Source organism: Carlito syrichta, unplaced genomic scaffold (assembly GCF_000164805.1).
Source record: "Carlito syrichta isolate Samal-C Ts95f unplaced genomic scaffold, Tarsius_syrichta-2.0.1 Scaffold304337, whole genome shotgun sequence".
Lineage (NCBI taxonomy): Eukaryota > Metazoa > Chordata > Mammalia > Primates > Tarsiidae > Carlito > Carlito syrichta.
In genome coordinates, this window is record NW_007248433.1 from 670,532 (window position 1) to 684,634 (window position 14,103).

The window sequence follows — 14,103 nt, forward strand, 5'->3', positions numbered from 1 at the left end:
TCCAGTCTGGGTGAGAGTGAGACTCCAACTCAAAAAAAAAAAAAAGTTGGCCAGACATTGTGGCACGTGCCTGTGGTTCTTAGCTACTTGGAAGGCTGAGGAAGAAGGATCACCTGAGCCCAGCAGGTCAGGGTTGCAGTGGCTGTGAGAGTGCCACTGCACTCCAGCCTGGGTGAGAGTGAGATCCTATCTTTTTTTTTTTTTTGAGCTGGAGTCTCATTCTGTAGCCCAGGCTGGAGTGCAATGATACAATTGTAGCTCACTTCAGCCTCAAACTCCTGGGCTTAAGCAATCCTCCCACCTCAGTCTCCCAGGTATCTAGGACTACAGGCTTGCACCACTACACCTGACTAGTTTTCTTCCCTTTTCTTTTCTTTTTGTAGAAATAGGGTCTCACCATGTTGCCCATGCTGGTTGTGAACTCCTAGCCTCTCCCACCTCGGCCTCCTGAGCCACTATGCCCAGCCAACTTCTCTTAAAGATGCAAAATATTCAAACCAGGCACAGTGGTTCATGCCTGTACTCCTAGCACTTCGGGAGGCAAAGGCAAGAGGATTGCCTGAGCCCAGGGGTTTGGGACCAGCCTGGGCAACTTGGCAGGACCTCATCTCTACAACAAATCAAAAATTTATCCAGGTGTGGTGGCATGCACCTGTAATTCCAGTTAGTTGGAAGGCTGAGGCAGAATTGATTGCCTGAGTCTAGCAGGTAGAGGCTGCAGTGGTTGTGTACATACCACTACACTCTGGCCTGGGTGACAGAGTGAAACTCTAACTCACAAAAAAAAAAAAAAAAGCAAAATAGCAAAATATTCAAAGCCAAAAATAATCAATAAAAATAACACCACAGCTGGGCTCGGTGGCTCAGCCTGTAATCCCGCGCCTTTGGGAGGCTGAGGTGAGTGGATTGCCTGAGCCCGCGGGTTCGAGACCCGCCTGGGCAGCGAGACCTCATCTCTACAATAAATCAAAAAATCAGCCGGGCGTGGTAGCGCGTGCCTGTAATTCGGGCTACTGGGAAGGCTGAGGCGGAAGGATCACCGGAGGCCAGCAGGCGAGGCTGCAGTGGCCAGGAGCGGCCACTGCACTCCAGTCTGGGTGACTGAGTGAGACTCCAACTCAACAAAAAAAATAAAAATAAAAATAAAAATAACACCACAAATGTGTGATTACATGGTTCCAAGAACCGTTAGAAGACGGGCAGTCAGTTGATAATTATTCATTGCCCAAGCACTCCCCACCCCTGCCTTGGGGAGTTCCACTAAGTCCACCTTTCCCAGGGATATACCTCATTCATAGACCCACTCATTCATTGACACTGTCAACGTGTACCTTGGGACAATCAGTGTCATGGGGAGAGCAGGACACCGGCCCAGAAAACACAGACACATTAGCCCTCACAGCAGAATGCATCATCAAGATCAAGTCCAACCCACTTCTCTAGAGACCAAGAACATGACAGTTGAGTGGATATGCCAATCTCCCAGGTACTATGTGCTAGATCACAAACATGCAAGTATATGAATATACTTTATTGTGAATATATGGCCAGGCTTCAAAAAATTTAAAAGATAAAAATAAGGAGCCGGGCTCAGTGGCTCAGCCTGTAATCCCACGCCTTTGGGAGGCTGAGGTGAGTGGATTGTCTGAGCCCGCGGGTTAGAGACCCGCCTGGGCGGCGAGACCTCATCTCTACAATAAATCAAAGAATCAGCCGGGCGTGGTAGCACATGCCTGTAATTCCAGCTACTTGGAAGGCTGAGGCGGAAGGACTGCCGGAGTCCAGCAGGTCGAGGCTGCAGTAACTGGGAGCAGTCACTGCACTCCAGTCTGGGTGACAGAGTGAGACTCCAACTCAAAAATAAATAAATAAATAAGGCAAGGTACAATAGCTCACACCTGAAATCCCAACACCTTAGGTGACTGAGTCCAGGAGACCAGCCTGGGCAACATAGTAAGAGCTTGGTTCTACAAAAAAAAAATCAGAAAATTAGCTTGCCATGATGGCACATGCCTATAGTCCCAGCTACTCAGGAGGCTGAGATGGAAGGATTGTCTGAGCCCAGGAGGTTGAGGCTGTGGTGAGTGTGATCCATGCCACTACACTCTAGCTTGGGCAAAAGAATGAGAATTCAACTTTTAAAAAAAAGATACAAGTAAAAAATACAAACTGTATTCCTCTTCATAAGCTCCATCAAGGTCAAGACACTTTTTTAGACAATGCCCCTGGCCATTTAGTGCATCCATGAAGAACTGAGGGTGCTGGAAATGTAACCATGTCCATGCAGTCTTCGTTTATGTTATTAACTGAAGAAAAATAGGTGCACTTTAAAAACTGTTTAAGATTAGGAACCAAAAGAGAAGTCAGAAGAAGCCAAATCAGGACTGTATGGTGAACATCTAGTAATTCCCCATGAAAACTCTTGCAAAATTAACATTGTTTGACGAGAGGAATGAATAGGGGCCTTGTTGTGGTGTGGCAGGACTCTTTGGTGAAGGTTTCAAGGATGTTTTTCTGCTAAAGCTTTGGTTAGCTTTCCTCAAATACTCTCATAATAAGAAACCATGATTGTTCATTGGCCCTTCAGAAAGTCGATAAAAATGCCTTAAGCATCCACAAAATAGCTGCTATGGTCCTTACTGTTGGCACACCTGCTTTTGCTATGACTAGTCTACCTACAGCTCTCAGTAGCCACTGCTTTGGTTGTGCCTTATCTTCAGGATGGTACTAGTGAAACCATGTTTCAGTTCCTGCTATGATTTCTTCTACAAAGAAATGCTTCAGAATCTTGACCTCACTTGTTTAAAATTTCTGTTGCTCACCAGGTGGGATAATCCTTACTTGTTCCTCTTTTTGGAGGACAGATTAGAGCATAATGATAGGAGTTCTCATGAAATGTGATTAACGTCTCTGCATAATCAGGACTTGCAACATCCTAATTGCTCCTATCTGATTCTTCCTAAAAAAAAAATAACATAAAAATAAATCAAATAAAATTCCCATGGCAAGCTCTGCTCTTGTCTGAAGCTTATCTGGGTGCAACATTTTGGCACCCATCAAGTGGGAAGTCTTCTTCACTTTAATCTTTCAGTCATAATTGTGTAAGCTGAACTAATGAGCTTTCTGTGGTGTTGGCTGCTGTTTCTGCTGTTAATCATTGGGCACAAACAAGGTAAGTTTTTTCCTCAAAAAATAATGTGGGTGGTCTGCCACTGTGAGTTTCATCTGCCACATGGCCTCATCCCTTCCTAAAATAAGTTATTCATTTGTAAACTGCTGATTTATTTCAGATATTGTTCCCACAAACTTTTCACAAAGCATTAGTGATTTTGCCATTCTTCCACCCAAGCTTCAGCATAAATTTGAAGTATGTTCTTTCTTCAATCTTAGCAGAATTCAAAATTCTTATAGGGGCTTTTTTCAAATCTATGTCTTATTCTTCTTAGTGCCTCAAACTAGATCCTGTTCAGACATACTACAAGTTAGTATGAGTTTATTTTGTGCAAAAAATAATTTTTTGAAATCCATACACAGTTTTTCCATAATGCACATTTTCCATGAACTTTTAAAGATCTTTCATATGAACATATACTGTATTATTAATGCATGAATGTGAGTATATACTATGTCTATCATGAGTATGTGAATATATATATACTAGGTTGCAAATATATGAATGTATAAATACACCATGTAATGAAAAGTATATTAATAATACATATTATGATTTGAATACATAGCATGACATGAATATATGAATGTGGACATATATAATAGAACATATGGAGGAATATACCAGGGGAACCCCAAAAACCCTGGAATTTAGTTATAAAAAATTTTGTATTTATTCTTACATGTTTAAAACTCAGTCACCTTCAAAGCACTCTCCACTGGATGCAATACACCTATTGAGACACTTTTTTCATTACACAAAACAGATTTTTGAACTTGTTGACTTTTATGCCTTTTAGTGCCTCTGCTGTTTTTTGTTTCACCTCTTCCACATCAGCAAAACATCTCTCTTTGAGGACTTTTTCAACAGGGAAACAAAAATTAAAAGCTTCTCGAGGTGAGATTAGTGAATAGGGAGGGTGGGACATGGGGGTCATGGCATTTTTGGACAAAAACTGCTGAACACTCAGCACAATGTGGGCAGGTGTGCTCACAAATCACCCATCATAAAATTGGCAAACAAGTTGAAAGAATCCCCCAAAAAAGATTCGCTGAAGCTGAACACAGCCTCTCACTAGCTGGTACACAGATATCAATGGGTCCCTAGAACACTCATCTAGCAGGGGGAGCCTGTACTATAAGGGATCTACCTTCCAAAAGATAATTTCGGGTTTGGGTTCCCCCTCATATATGTACATACTTTATAAATACATGTATATATATATATGTGTGTGTGTGTGTGTGTGTGTGTGTGTGTGTGTGTGTACATATGTATATATTATATGAATACATACGTAAACACATACACACACACATACAATAGGATTATGCCATGAACCAAAGAAGATTCAGGCTTAAAAACCCCATCTTAGATGCTATCTAACCCAGGAAGCAGTTTCATCTGCTAGATTGGTGGGATCTGCCCGGAGAACTGAGGCTTCTCTGGGTTCTTGGGGAAGAGATGGTGAGTGACTAGTGACACCTGGCCACAGCAGGGGCGGGGAGGCTGCAGGCATGTCTCCTGCCACAGCTGTGGCCTTCTTTGCTTTGCAGTTCCCTGGGGATGAGAGACCACCCACCCTGACATGCATAAGCCCCCCCTCTCCGGGGAGGGGATGAGTGAGTTACCTTGGCTACCTTTCAAACTCGGCTGCCTCTTCACCACCTAAAAGACAGTGTGGGGGTAAGTCTTCAGCTGGGTGACCAGCCGAAAGGGGCAAAGCTGCCGTCTCTTAGTTATGAGGACTGCTGAATCTTCCCTGGGGACAGTCTGAGACTCAGTGATGGAAAACCAGGTGAAGGAAGGAGGGAAGCCTCTGACCACCACCCGGGACACAGGAAAAGCACAGGAGAGGGGCCGATGGGTGTAAAAGAAGGGCCACCGCCCTGGGACCAGGCTGTGGAGGCAGCCAGTCAGGGTCAGAGAGGACAGAAGTCTGGCAGCAGTCCTTTCTGGTACCCACTCCACCCACCTCCCTCCATGCCTGCCAGGGCCAGGGGCTGCCACCCAGGGTACGGGACAGGAGTGAGAAGAGATGGGGCAGGGCAGGGCCAGGGAAGGGAGAAGGGATGGGAAGGAGGAACTAGGGAGGAAGAGGACAGAGGGGCAGGAGAGAGGAAGTATGGATGGCAGTGGCAGTGGGTGCAGGAACACGCCCCTCTGTATACAACAGCATGACCCTGCCCTCGCCCACGCCCACAGGGACCTGAGTGGCCCTCCTGATAGTTCCCACTGCACGTCTGAGCCCACAGCTGTCAGGGCCTCTCTGAATACAGCAGAAACCTTGGTGGGGACAGAGCCCGGATACCCCATGCCCCTCCATCCTCCTGTCCATGAGTCACCCTTCACAGCTCAGTGCTTACCTGCTTCTGAAACCTCAGGACCCTGGGCACCCAGTAGGGCATCACTGCCTGGTCCCGAGGCATCGGAAGTTGGCCCCCAAAGCGGTGGCACGGACACGGGCACTTCTTGATGGTTTGGGGGATCTGAAACTGGACAATTTTGGGGATCTAACAGTGCGGAAGGGAAGAGAAGCGTCAGAAAGGGACGGGGCCCTGCCCCCAGTCAACCCCCCATGGAACCCAGTCCCCCTCCCACAACTCCCTGATGGAGCTACCCCCTGTGGAAGCTGCCCTCCACACGACTCCCTGATGAAACCCCATCCCCCACCACCTCCCATGGAACCCACATGGAACCAGTACCCCCACAACTCCCTGATGGGACCCTGTCCTTAACAGTACCCCGTGGAACCAGATCCCCATGACCCCTGGATGGGGCCTCTCCCCCAACAGGCCCCATGGAACTAGTCCCCCCCATGACTCCCTGATAGGACCCCACCCCCAGCTGTCCCCCATGGAACCAGCACCACACACAATTTCCTCATGGGACCTCGTCCCCGACTGCCCCCCATGAAACCCAGCTACACCCATGACTCCCCTGATGGGGCCACACCCCCAACTGCCCCCCATGGAACCAGCCCCTCCCATGACTCCCTGATGGGACCCTGACCCCGACCAACCCTCATGGAAACAGCCACCCCCACGACTCCCTGAGGAGACCCCACCTCTGCCCCTCAGGAGTCAGCCCCCTCCCATTATTCCTTGATGGACCCTGACTCCGACTGCCCTCCATGAAACCAGCCATCCCCATGATTCCCTGATGGGCCCCCATCCCCAACTGCCCCCATGGAACCAGCCCCCTCCCATGACTCCCTGATGGGGCCATACCCCCAGCTCCCCCAGTGGAGCTACAACCTGGACTGCCTGTGGCTCAATCTTAGCATGGGTGGGCCCTGGAGAGCTAACACCCCTCCCCGCCCCACCGCCTGCCACAAGCACACCCAACCCAGGCTGAAGGCCATCACAGCATTCCCAGAGGTGGGAGATACCAGACCCTCAAGGCCGGGTGCCCTCATCACCCACCGTCCGTCCCATGCATGGCACACCCCTGTGGGCCTGGCAGAGCACGTGGGTTTGGGAGGCCTGGCCCTGTCACGAGCTGAGCAGTCCTGTGACTCAGAGTTGCCTCTAGGAAGAGGGCTCTGTTGGTATTTTCACAAAGTCGTTCAGGTTCTAAAGCAGACACAGCCCTTGCTCCTGCAGTTCTACTCCCAGGAAGGCATCTGTGAGGTCACTGTCACATTCCAGCGTGTCCTATGCACAGCAATATTTACTGCACCATTGTCAGTTGTGACCAGGCAGACTGAATGCCCACCCATAAGGGACAATAAATAACAGATACCAGGCTGCAGGGGCGGCCCTCGGGAGGCCTGAGCAGGGCTGTCTACACCCACATGGAATGCACTCCTGTAGTCTGGATACTCAGGTGGCTGAGGCAAAAGGCTCACCTGAGCCCAGGAAGTCGAGGTTGCTGTGAGCCATGATTGTGCCACTGCACTCTAGCCTAGGCAAGAGTGAGACCCCCGGCGAAAAAAAATAAAAACAAAGTGAGTGCCCATGCCCTGTTGCCTGTCCGTGAATTGTGATGGATCTCGCCCCTGGCCCATCTCCCCAACCTTCCCCACAGCCCACCTTTGGCCCCACAGCTCTGCAGATCCACTAGAGAGGGACAGGGCAGCCCAGCCCTCAACGGCAGATGAGACCAGGCCCAGGTTTGACTGACAGGAAGAGGAAGAGGTGACAGCAGGCAGCTCCGCGCCAGGGGTAAGGGGCTATTCGATACAGGGGGAAACCAGAGACACTGTTCCCAAGGGAATTACCCACACTCCACTTTGGTGGAGGCGGATGATGTCAGCCTAGGAGATGAAACATCCCTTCACACCACCACCTCTCTTGGCTTTGTCCCTCCCCCCACTGGCCACCTTCCTGGTTCCCAGAGATCTAAGAGGTGTCTTCTTAAATCCCCATATGATTCCTCCCTTGTGGGTGGCTCTGAGGCTGGTGGCCCAAGTGCAGCTCACTGAAACCTGAGCTTGGTCTAACATCAAGATGGGACTCAGCACTTTTTAAAATTTCATTTTAGCTACTACAGAGAGCTGTGAACCAACTGCCAGGTGCTGGATCCAGCCTTGACGCTCCTGGTAGCTCTCACCTTTATCGGCTGGGGGCAGCATGACAGCAGCTCCACGCCACATGTGGCTCCGTGGCCACTCAGAGCCAAGGCGCCTCACGCCCACCCTTCCGTCCTTCTACTTCCCAAACCACACATTTCCCTGAGCCTGGGCTGTTCCAGCAAATCCCACTCCATGGACACCCACTCTTGGAAATGCAGGAAAGACAAGCTCTCCCTCCTTCTCCTTACACAGTCGCTCCACACAGCACTTCTGATGCCAGAGGTGTGGGTGCTTTCCCATACGCCACACAACGCACCCCAGACCCCAGTCGGGCTCCTCAATTTGATGCCTACCTGGCAGCAGTGTCAGACTCCACGGGGCTGAGAGCTCAGTCCCATCTGACAGCCTCCACTTTAGATGCCAGCTGTAGGTCCCAGACTATGACCTGTACTTCTGACCCACTGGTTGTGACTCGGGGTTCCCACAATCTCCTCCTTGGGTTCCATTAATTTGCTAGAGAGGCTCACAGAACTCAGGGAAATGCTTTCTCTATGTCTACCCATTTATTGTAAGGGCTGTTACAAAGAATACAGTGAGCAGCAGAATATACTCAGGTGGGTCACGGAGATTCCATGCCCTCCCCAGACACTACCCTCCAGAAGCTTCCAGGGTTCAGTTTCCCAGAAGCTCTTTGAACCCAGTCCTTCTGGGTTTTTGTGGAGGCTTTGTGACATAGGCATGACCGATTACACCATTGGTCCCTGGTGCTCAGCTCGGCGGTCAGCCCCTCTGCCCACCCCAGAGGCTGGGGATGGGGCTGAGAACTACCATCCTCTAATCCCACGGTTGGTCCCCTAGCAACCAGCCCCCACCTTGAGATGATTCAGGATAGTTGCCTCATTAAAATGAAAAATGCTGCTATCATGCAGGAAATTCAAAAGTCGTAGGAGCTCTGGGTCAGGAACTGGGGTCAAAGATCAACTATCAGCACAAGAGATTCTCCCAGCGGCCCGTCTACAAGGACTTTAGAAGCTCTGTGCTGGGAACTAGGGGCAGGGACCAAAAGTATGTTTCTTATCTTCTCACTCCACAGGGGCCTTGAGGCTCCAGCTGTCTCCCATCTCCCTGCCATGGCCGTGAGAAGAACTTGCCCAGGCTAGCCCCAGATCTGAGAGGTCCAAGCAGAGCAGCAGAGCCACCCTGCTGAGCCCAGCCAGACTGAGCCCACCAACCACAGACGTTGGGCAGTGTGACGGATGACTGCAGTCTCCAGCCTCCACATCTGGGGTGATTTATGACACATCACTAGTGAAACGATGCATGCAGAGCATCTCCAGGACACATGAGAAAGACTTTGATGGGAGGAGGGGTGGCAGCAGATGATATGGGGGAGGCAGAATGATGCCGCCATGTACCACTTTGTGCTGCTCAGATTTCTATCAGTGTGCTCAGGTCACAGGATATAACATAATAAAAATAACTTTTGAGCCGTCCCTGCCACCTTCCCCAAGGCTGCTGGAAGGGTCAGACTCAAAGCATGTGTGTGCAGTCTTGCAGAGCACAGACACTGTGCACTGAGGAGGCACTCTAACAGGACTGGGAAAGTGGGCTGTCCCTCCAGCTCTACATGTCCCCACCACGGCACCACATGGCTCTTGCCTGGGACACTTGTGCCCTAGCAGGGTAAGGACATGCCAGACACTTTCACCCAGCTCACCAAGCCTGCTCTCCATGGTGGCCCCTACACTGGCCCTGTCATTCTCACAGGAGTGCACCACCCAGTGCTGACCAATACCACCCAGAGCCACCCAGCCCCACCCGGCACCACCCAGTGCGCTGCCCAGCAAGAGAATACACCCCAGGGTGTGGGGTGCGGAGGGGATGGGGAACCGTCCAGGCCAAGCAGATGGGAGGGGACCGGCCAGCTGTGGAAGACAGAAGAACAGCACAGGCCTGCTTGAGGTTCACAAGGATGTGGACCCTAGACCCAACCCCGTGGAGGGGCAGGACCCAAGGGTCGCCCACACAGAAGTCACTTCCCACCCCCCACCCCTTGTCAGAACTCAGTTTGCCTTTTCCTGAGGGATCAGTATAGGCCAGTTCTGGGCTTGCCAGGAACAGATCTGGGTGATGATGAAAGACACGAATAAGAAGCCGGCCTGGGCCTTCAAGAAAGGCCTCCATCCTGGTGAGAAAGAGGATGGGAATGGGACGCCTCCCCAGCCCTGAGAAAGGCCTCAGAGAGGCCCACCTGCTGCCCCTGCACATCACTGGGTAAGAAAGAGGTCCCTGGTGACCACCCCGAAAGAGCACAGGGCATGCAGCCAGCACCAAACACAGAGGAAAGTGATCTGGGGCCCTGAAGGCCTCATTGGAGTGCTTTGCCATCGCCAGAAGGATCTGTCCCTAACAGGGGCCCTGGCTGATGCCACCGCCCTCCAGTTTCTGTCACTTGCAGCCCAGTGCTCCTCTCTGATGAAGCAGGTGCCAGGGTGCTGTATACAAAAGTTAACTGGAAATGAATCATCAACATCAACATAAAACCATGGAGCTTCCAGGAGAAAACATGGGGGAAAACCTTTCCTGACCTTGGGTTAGGCAAAGACTTCCTGGATCCAACCCCTAAAGCTTATATAAGTAGACTGTGTTGGGCCAGGCATACCTCAGTAGATCCAGAGAAGGCCAGAAGCACAAACCAGATTTCAACATTTAAGACTTCTCTCTTGAAAAATACTGATGAGAGTAAAAAGACAAGCCCACTGGGTGTGGTGTCTCACGCCTGTAATCTCAGCACTTTTACAGGCTGAGGTAGGGGCAATGTCTGAACCCAGGAATTTGAGACCAACCTGGGCAACACAACAAAACCTCGTCTCTATAAAAAGTGAAAAAAAAAAAAACCAGATGGGTGTAGTGGTGCACACCTGTAGTCCTAGCTACTTGGGAGGCTGAGGTAAGAGGATTGCTGCAGAGCTGGTTGAGGCTGCAGTGAACCATGATCATGCCACTGCACTCCAGCCTGGGTGACAGAGTGAAACCTCCATCTAAAAAAATGAAAAATTAAAAAATAAAAAGATGTCAAGTGCTGGCGAAGATGTGAAGGAACTGGAACCTCAGATACCGCCAGTGGGAATGTCAAATGGTGCAACCACTGTGGAAAACACTGATTGTCCATTCCTTGGTGTCTACCCAACAAGAATGAGGGTGTATGTCCACAAAAAGACGTACAAAAAGGTTCACAGCAGCTTTATTTGTATACAAAGCAGAGTCAATCCAGATGTCCTTTGGAGTGAACAGGAAAACTGTGGTCTATTCATGTAATGAAACCCCACTCCCCAAGAGAAAGAAGGAACTATGGACATGTGAGGCCATGTGGCTGGATTCCAAAACAAGCATCTAAGTGGAAAAAGCCAGACAGAAGGACCGCAAACTATACAATTCCACATTCAGAAGATCCCAGGAAAGGCAAACAGTCTACGGTATCAGGAGGAGCCCAGTTGCCTGGGAGGTCAGGGTACAGATGATGAGGCAGATCACAAAGGGCCCCAGGGAATCTCCAGGCTTCTGTTTGACCATGTCTTCCATCGTGCTGGTAGCTTTGGGGGGTACACACACCAAGACACACCATACACTTTACAACTGTGCAAGGGGCCATCACCCACATGCCAATCCTATCTCTATGAATCTAGGATTTTTTTCTTTTTGAGTCGGGGTCTCACTCTGTTGCCCAGGCTGAAGTGTAGTGACATGGCCCACCAGAGACTCCACCTCCTGGGCTCAAGCTATCCTTCTGCCTCAGCCTCCCAAATAGCTGGGATAACAGGCCTGAGTCACTGCACCCAGACTAGGAATTTTGTTTTTAATCCACACACTATCTCCTGAAATTTTTAAGTACCATTCACATAATACTTATAATCCTGAGGGATGATTGATCCCCTGACCTTGACCCTGGGTCCTAGGTGAAAACCCCTGGTTGAACTCACCTACCTGCTTTGGGGGTCTCAGAGAAAGAGGGACCCAGTAAGGCAGTGTCGCCTCAGCCCTGGGCACGGGCAGGCGGCCCCCAAATGTGACCTGGCACTCACAGCAGATGGGCTCTCGGAGAACGGTGCGGGGGCCAGGGTGCATCTGGCAAATCCAGAAAAGATGGGATTATGTGTGAGGCTGTGTTTGCATGGAACCCAGGAGCTTGCCAGCACAGCAGATCAGAACTCAGAGGGGCAGTGTTCGAGTCAGGGATGGGGCCCAACTCCTGCTACAGCTCAGAAAGAGGTAGGCATCTGTGGCTCGCCCCGAGGCACTCCAAGGTCATCTAAGGAGGGTCCTTGGGAGCCCACAGGCCGGGTACACTGGGATTGTTCACCACTCACTGACATGAGACTGAAAACAAGTCTGACAGACTCCTCCCAAAAATGGTGGCATACAACCAGCTCCAGGGGCCTGTGGGAAGGTGAGCACTGCCCTCGTGGTCACCTGTGTCATTCTGCATGGAGCTCAGCATGGTCTGCAAGGCTTTCAGGTCCATGCCAGGGACCCTCCCAACACTCGTCGGCAGAAAGGAGAGGGGCCACCATCACCTCCAGGGCAGCTGGAGAAGCTGAGGCCCAGAGCAGGTGGATAACATGGCTGCTGCTTATCCCAGCACTCCTAACTCAGGTGGCATCATGAGGACCCAGGGCTGAGGGCGCAGAGGCTGACCCTTCATGGAGAGCCTGGGGGCTCAGTCATGGCTGCTGCAACCACACTTTCGTGTATCTTCCCATGGGGTGTATATATATATATATATATATTTTTTTTTTTTTTTTGAGTTGGGGTCTCACTCCGTCACCCAAGCTGGCCTGCAGTAGCATAATCACGGCTCACCGCAGCCTCCAACTATTGGGTTCAAACAATTCTCCTTCCTCAGCCTCCCGAGTAACTGGGCCTATAGGCATGTGCCACCACACCTAGCTAGTTTTTAAATTTTTGTAGAGACAGGGTCTCATTATGTTGTCCAGGCTGGTCTTGAACTCCTGGCCTCAAATGATCCTCCTGCCTCAGCCTCCCACGGTACTGGGATTACAGGTGTGAGCTACCACACCTGGCCTGAAATGCAGCTTCTGAACCTGCATTCTGCTCTCACCTACAGGGGTAAACCAGGGCAGGAGCAAAGTAGCTGAGGGTAGCCGAGGGTTTGCATTTCTTACCGAATGATCTGCAAGACACACTTCCTTCCCAAAGGATTGAAATGTTCTCTTCCTGGAAAAGAGGAATAGGGAGGCTTAGAAAGCTCCAAGGTTTGTATAAATTGGAGCAGGGGTGCCAGGCCAAAGGGCTGGGCTAGACTTCTCCAAGCTGACTCTTATCCGTTAAGCCCAGGGGTGCAGGGAGTCACTCCTCTGAGCCCAGAAAAGGTTGGGGGTGGCATCGGAAGCAGGCGTGTGCTAAGGCCTGGGTCCCTGAGTGCTGGCTGTTGTGGAATCTGCACTCCCAAGCCAACTGGCTTCAGGCACACTCCAGCCAAACCTGTGCTTGGACCATCAGGAAAGATGGGTGCATTCCAACCTGGTGAGAACTTTCCAAGACATAGAGCTATCAATCACATGGCCTATGATGCTCTCCCTGACACCCCCAGCCCACCAAAACACTGAAGGAAAATCCTGTCAAGGCTTTACAGTGAGGAAACTCCTTCTAGTAAAAAAAAAACAACAACCCAGGTGTGGCTAGGCACAAGGTTCACACCTGTTAACCCAGCACTTTGGGAGGCTGAGAAGAGAGGACTGCCTGAGCCCAGAGCCCAAGGTTCAAGACCAGCCTGGGCAACTTGGCGAGATCTCGTTTCTACAATAAATAAAAAAAGAAAAAGGAAAAAAAATTAGCTGGGAATGGTGGCACATGCCTATGATTCCAGCTACTTGGAAGGCTGAGGCAGAAGGATCACCTGAGCCCAGCATGTCGAGCCTGGGTGACAGAGTGAGATTCCAACTCAAAATAAATAAGTAAATAAATACATTTTAAAAAATAAAAATAAAAGCCCAGGGACTTTGTCTCTGGGACAAGTCATTCGGTCATACACACTCTGAGCTCCTCTCACCCCCTCCCTGCCTGCTTTGAGTGTTGGCCGTCTGGAGAGTTGCCAGCAGGAAAACAAACCAAACAGGAAACGCAGCCCTGCTCCCGACATGTCACTTTGGAATGCAGACATCGGAAGGGCGATGCAAGGGCTCTGTGTTTCATGATCATCATCGTCATTATTCTTGCTGTTTAGTGAGGTGTGGGCATCAAGCCTCCCAGCTTACGCTGGAAAACACAGGATGAGGGCGTTGCGATGCCCCGCATCCAAGCCTCCTCCTGGCGAGGACAGCGTTGCCGTTTTCCCGGGAGGCCCACGCCCCTCCAGGGCCATGTAGTTCAATGGGCCAGACGATCCCCTCTCTGACCT

At 50.6% G+C, this 14,103-nt stretch overlaps 1 protein-coding gene and 1 long non-coding RNA gene across 2 annotated transcripts in view; both read right to left on the reverse strand.

Moving 5' to 3' along the window:
- The window catches only part of CUNH16orf95 (chromosome unknown C16orf95 homolog), a 16,989-nt gene extending 4,092 nt beyond the window's left edge, over positions 1 to 12,897 (reverse strand). The window contains exons 1-4 of the mRNA XM_021713204.1: positions 12,869 to 12,897; positions 11,768 to 11,810; positions 5,536 to 5,682; positions 4,801 to 4,837 (exon numbers count right to left, since the gene is read on the reverse strand). Of these exons, the coding sequence (XP_021568879.1) occupies positions 4,801 to 4,837; positions 5,536 to 5,598 (100 nt within the window). The 5' untranslated portion in view covers positions 5,599 to 5,682; positions 11,768 to 11,810; positions 12,869 to 12,897. The remainder of the gene's footprint in view (positions 1 to 4,800; positions 4,838 to 5,535; positions 5,683 to 11,767; positions 11,811 to 12,868) is intronic.
- LOC110595781 lies at positions 10,914 to 11,749 on the reverse strand. The gene is made up of 2 exons (XR_002482061.1): positions 11,670 to 11,749; positions 10,914 to 11,278 (listed from the first exon to the last, which is right to left on the reverse strand). It is a non-coding gene; the product is annotated as an uncharacterized LOC110595781 (long non-coding RNA).
- Positions 12,898 to 14,103: the final 1,206 nt, after the last annotated feature.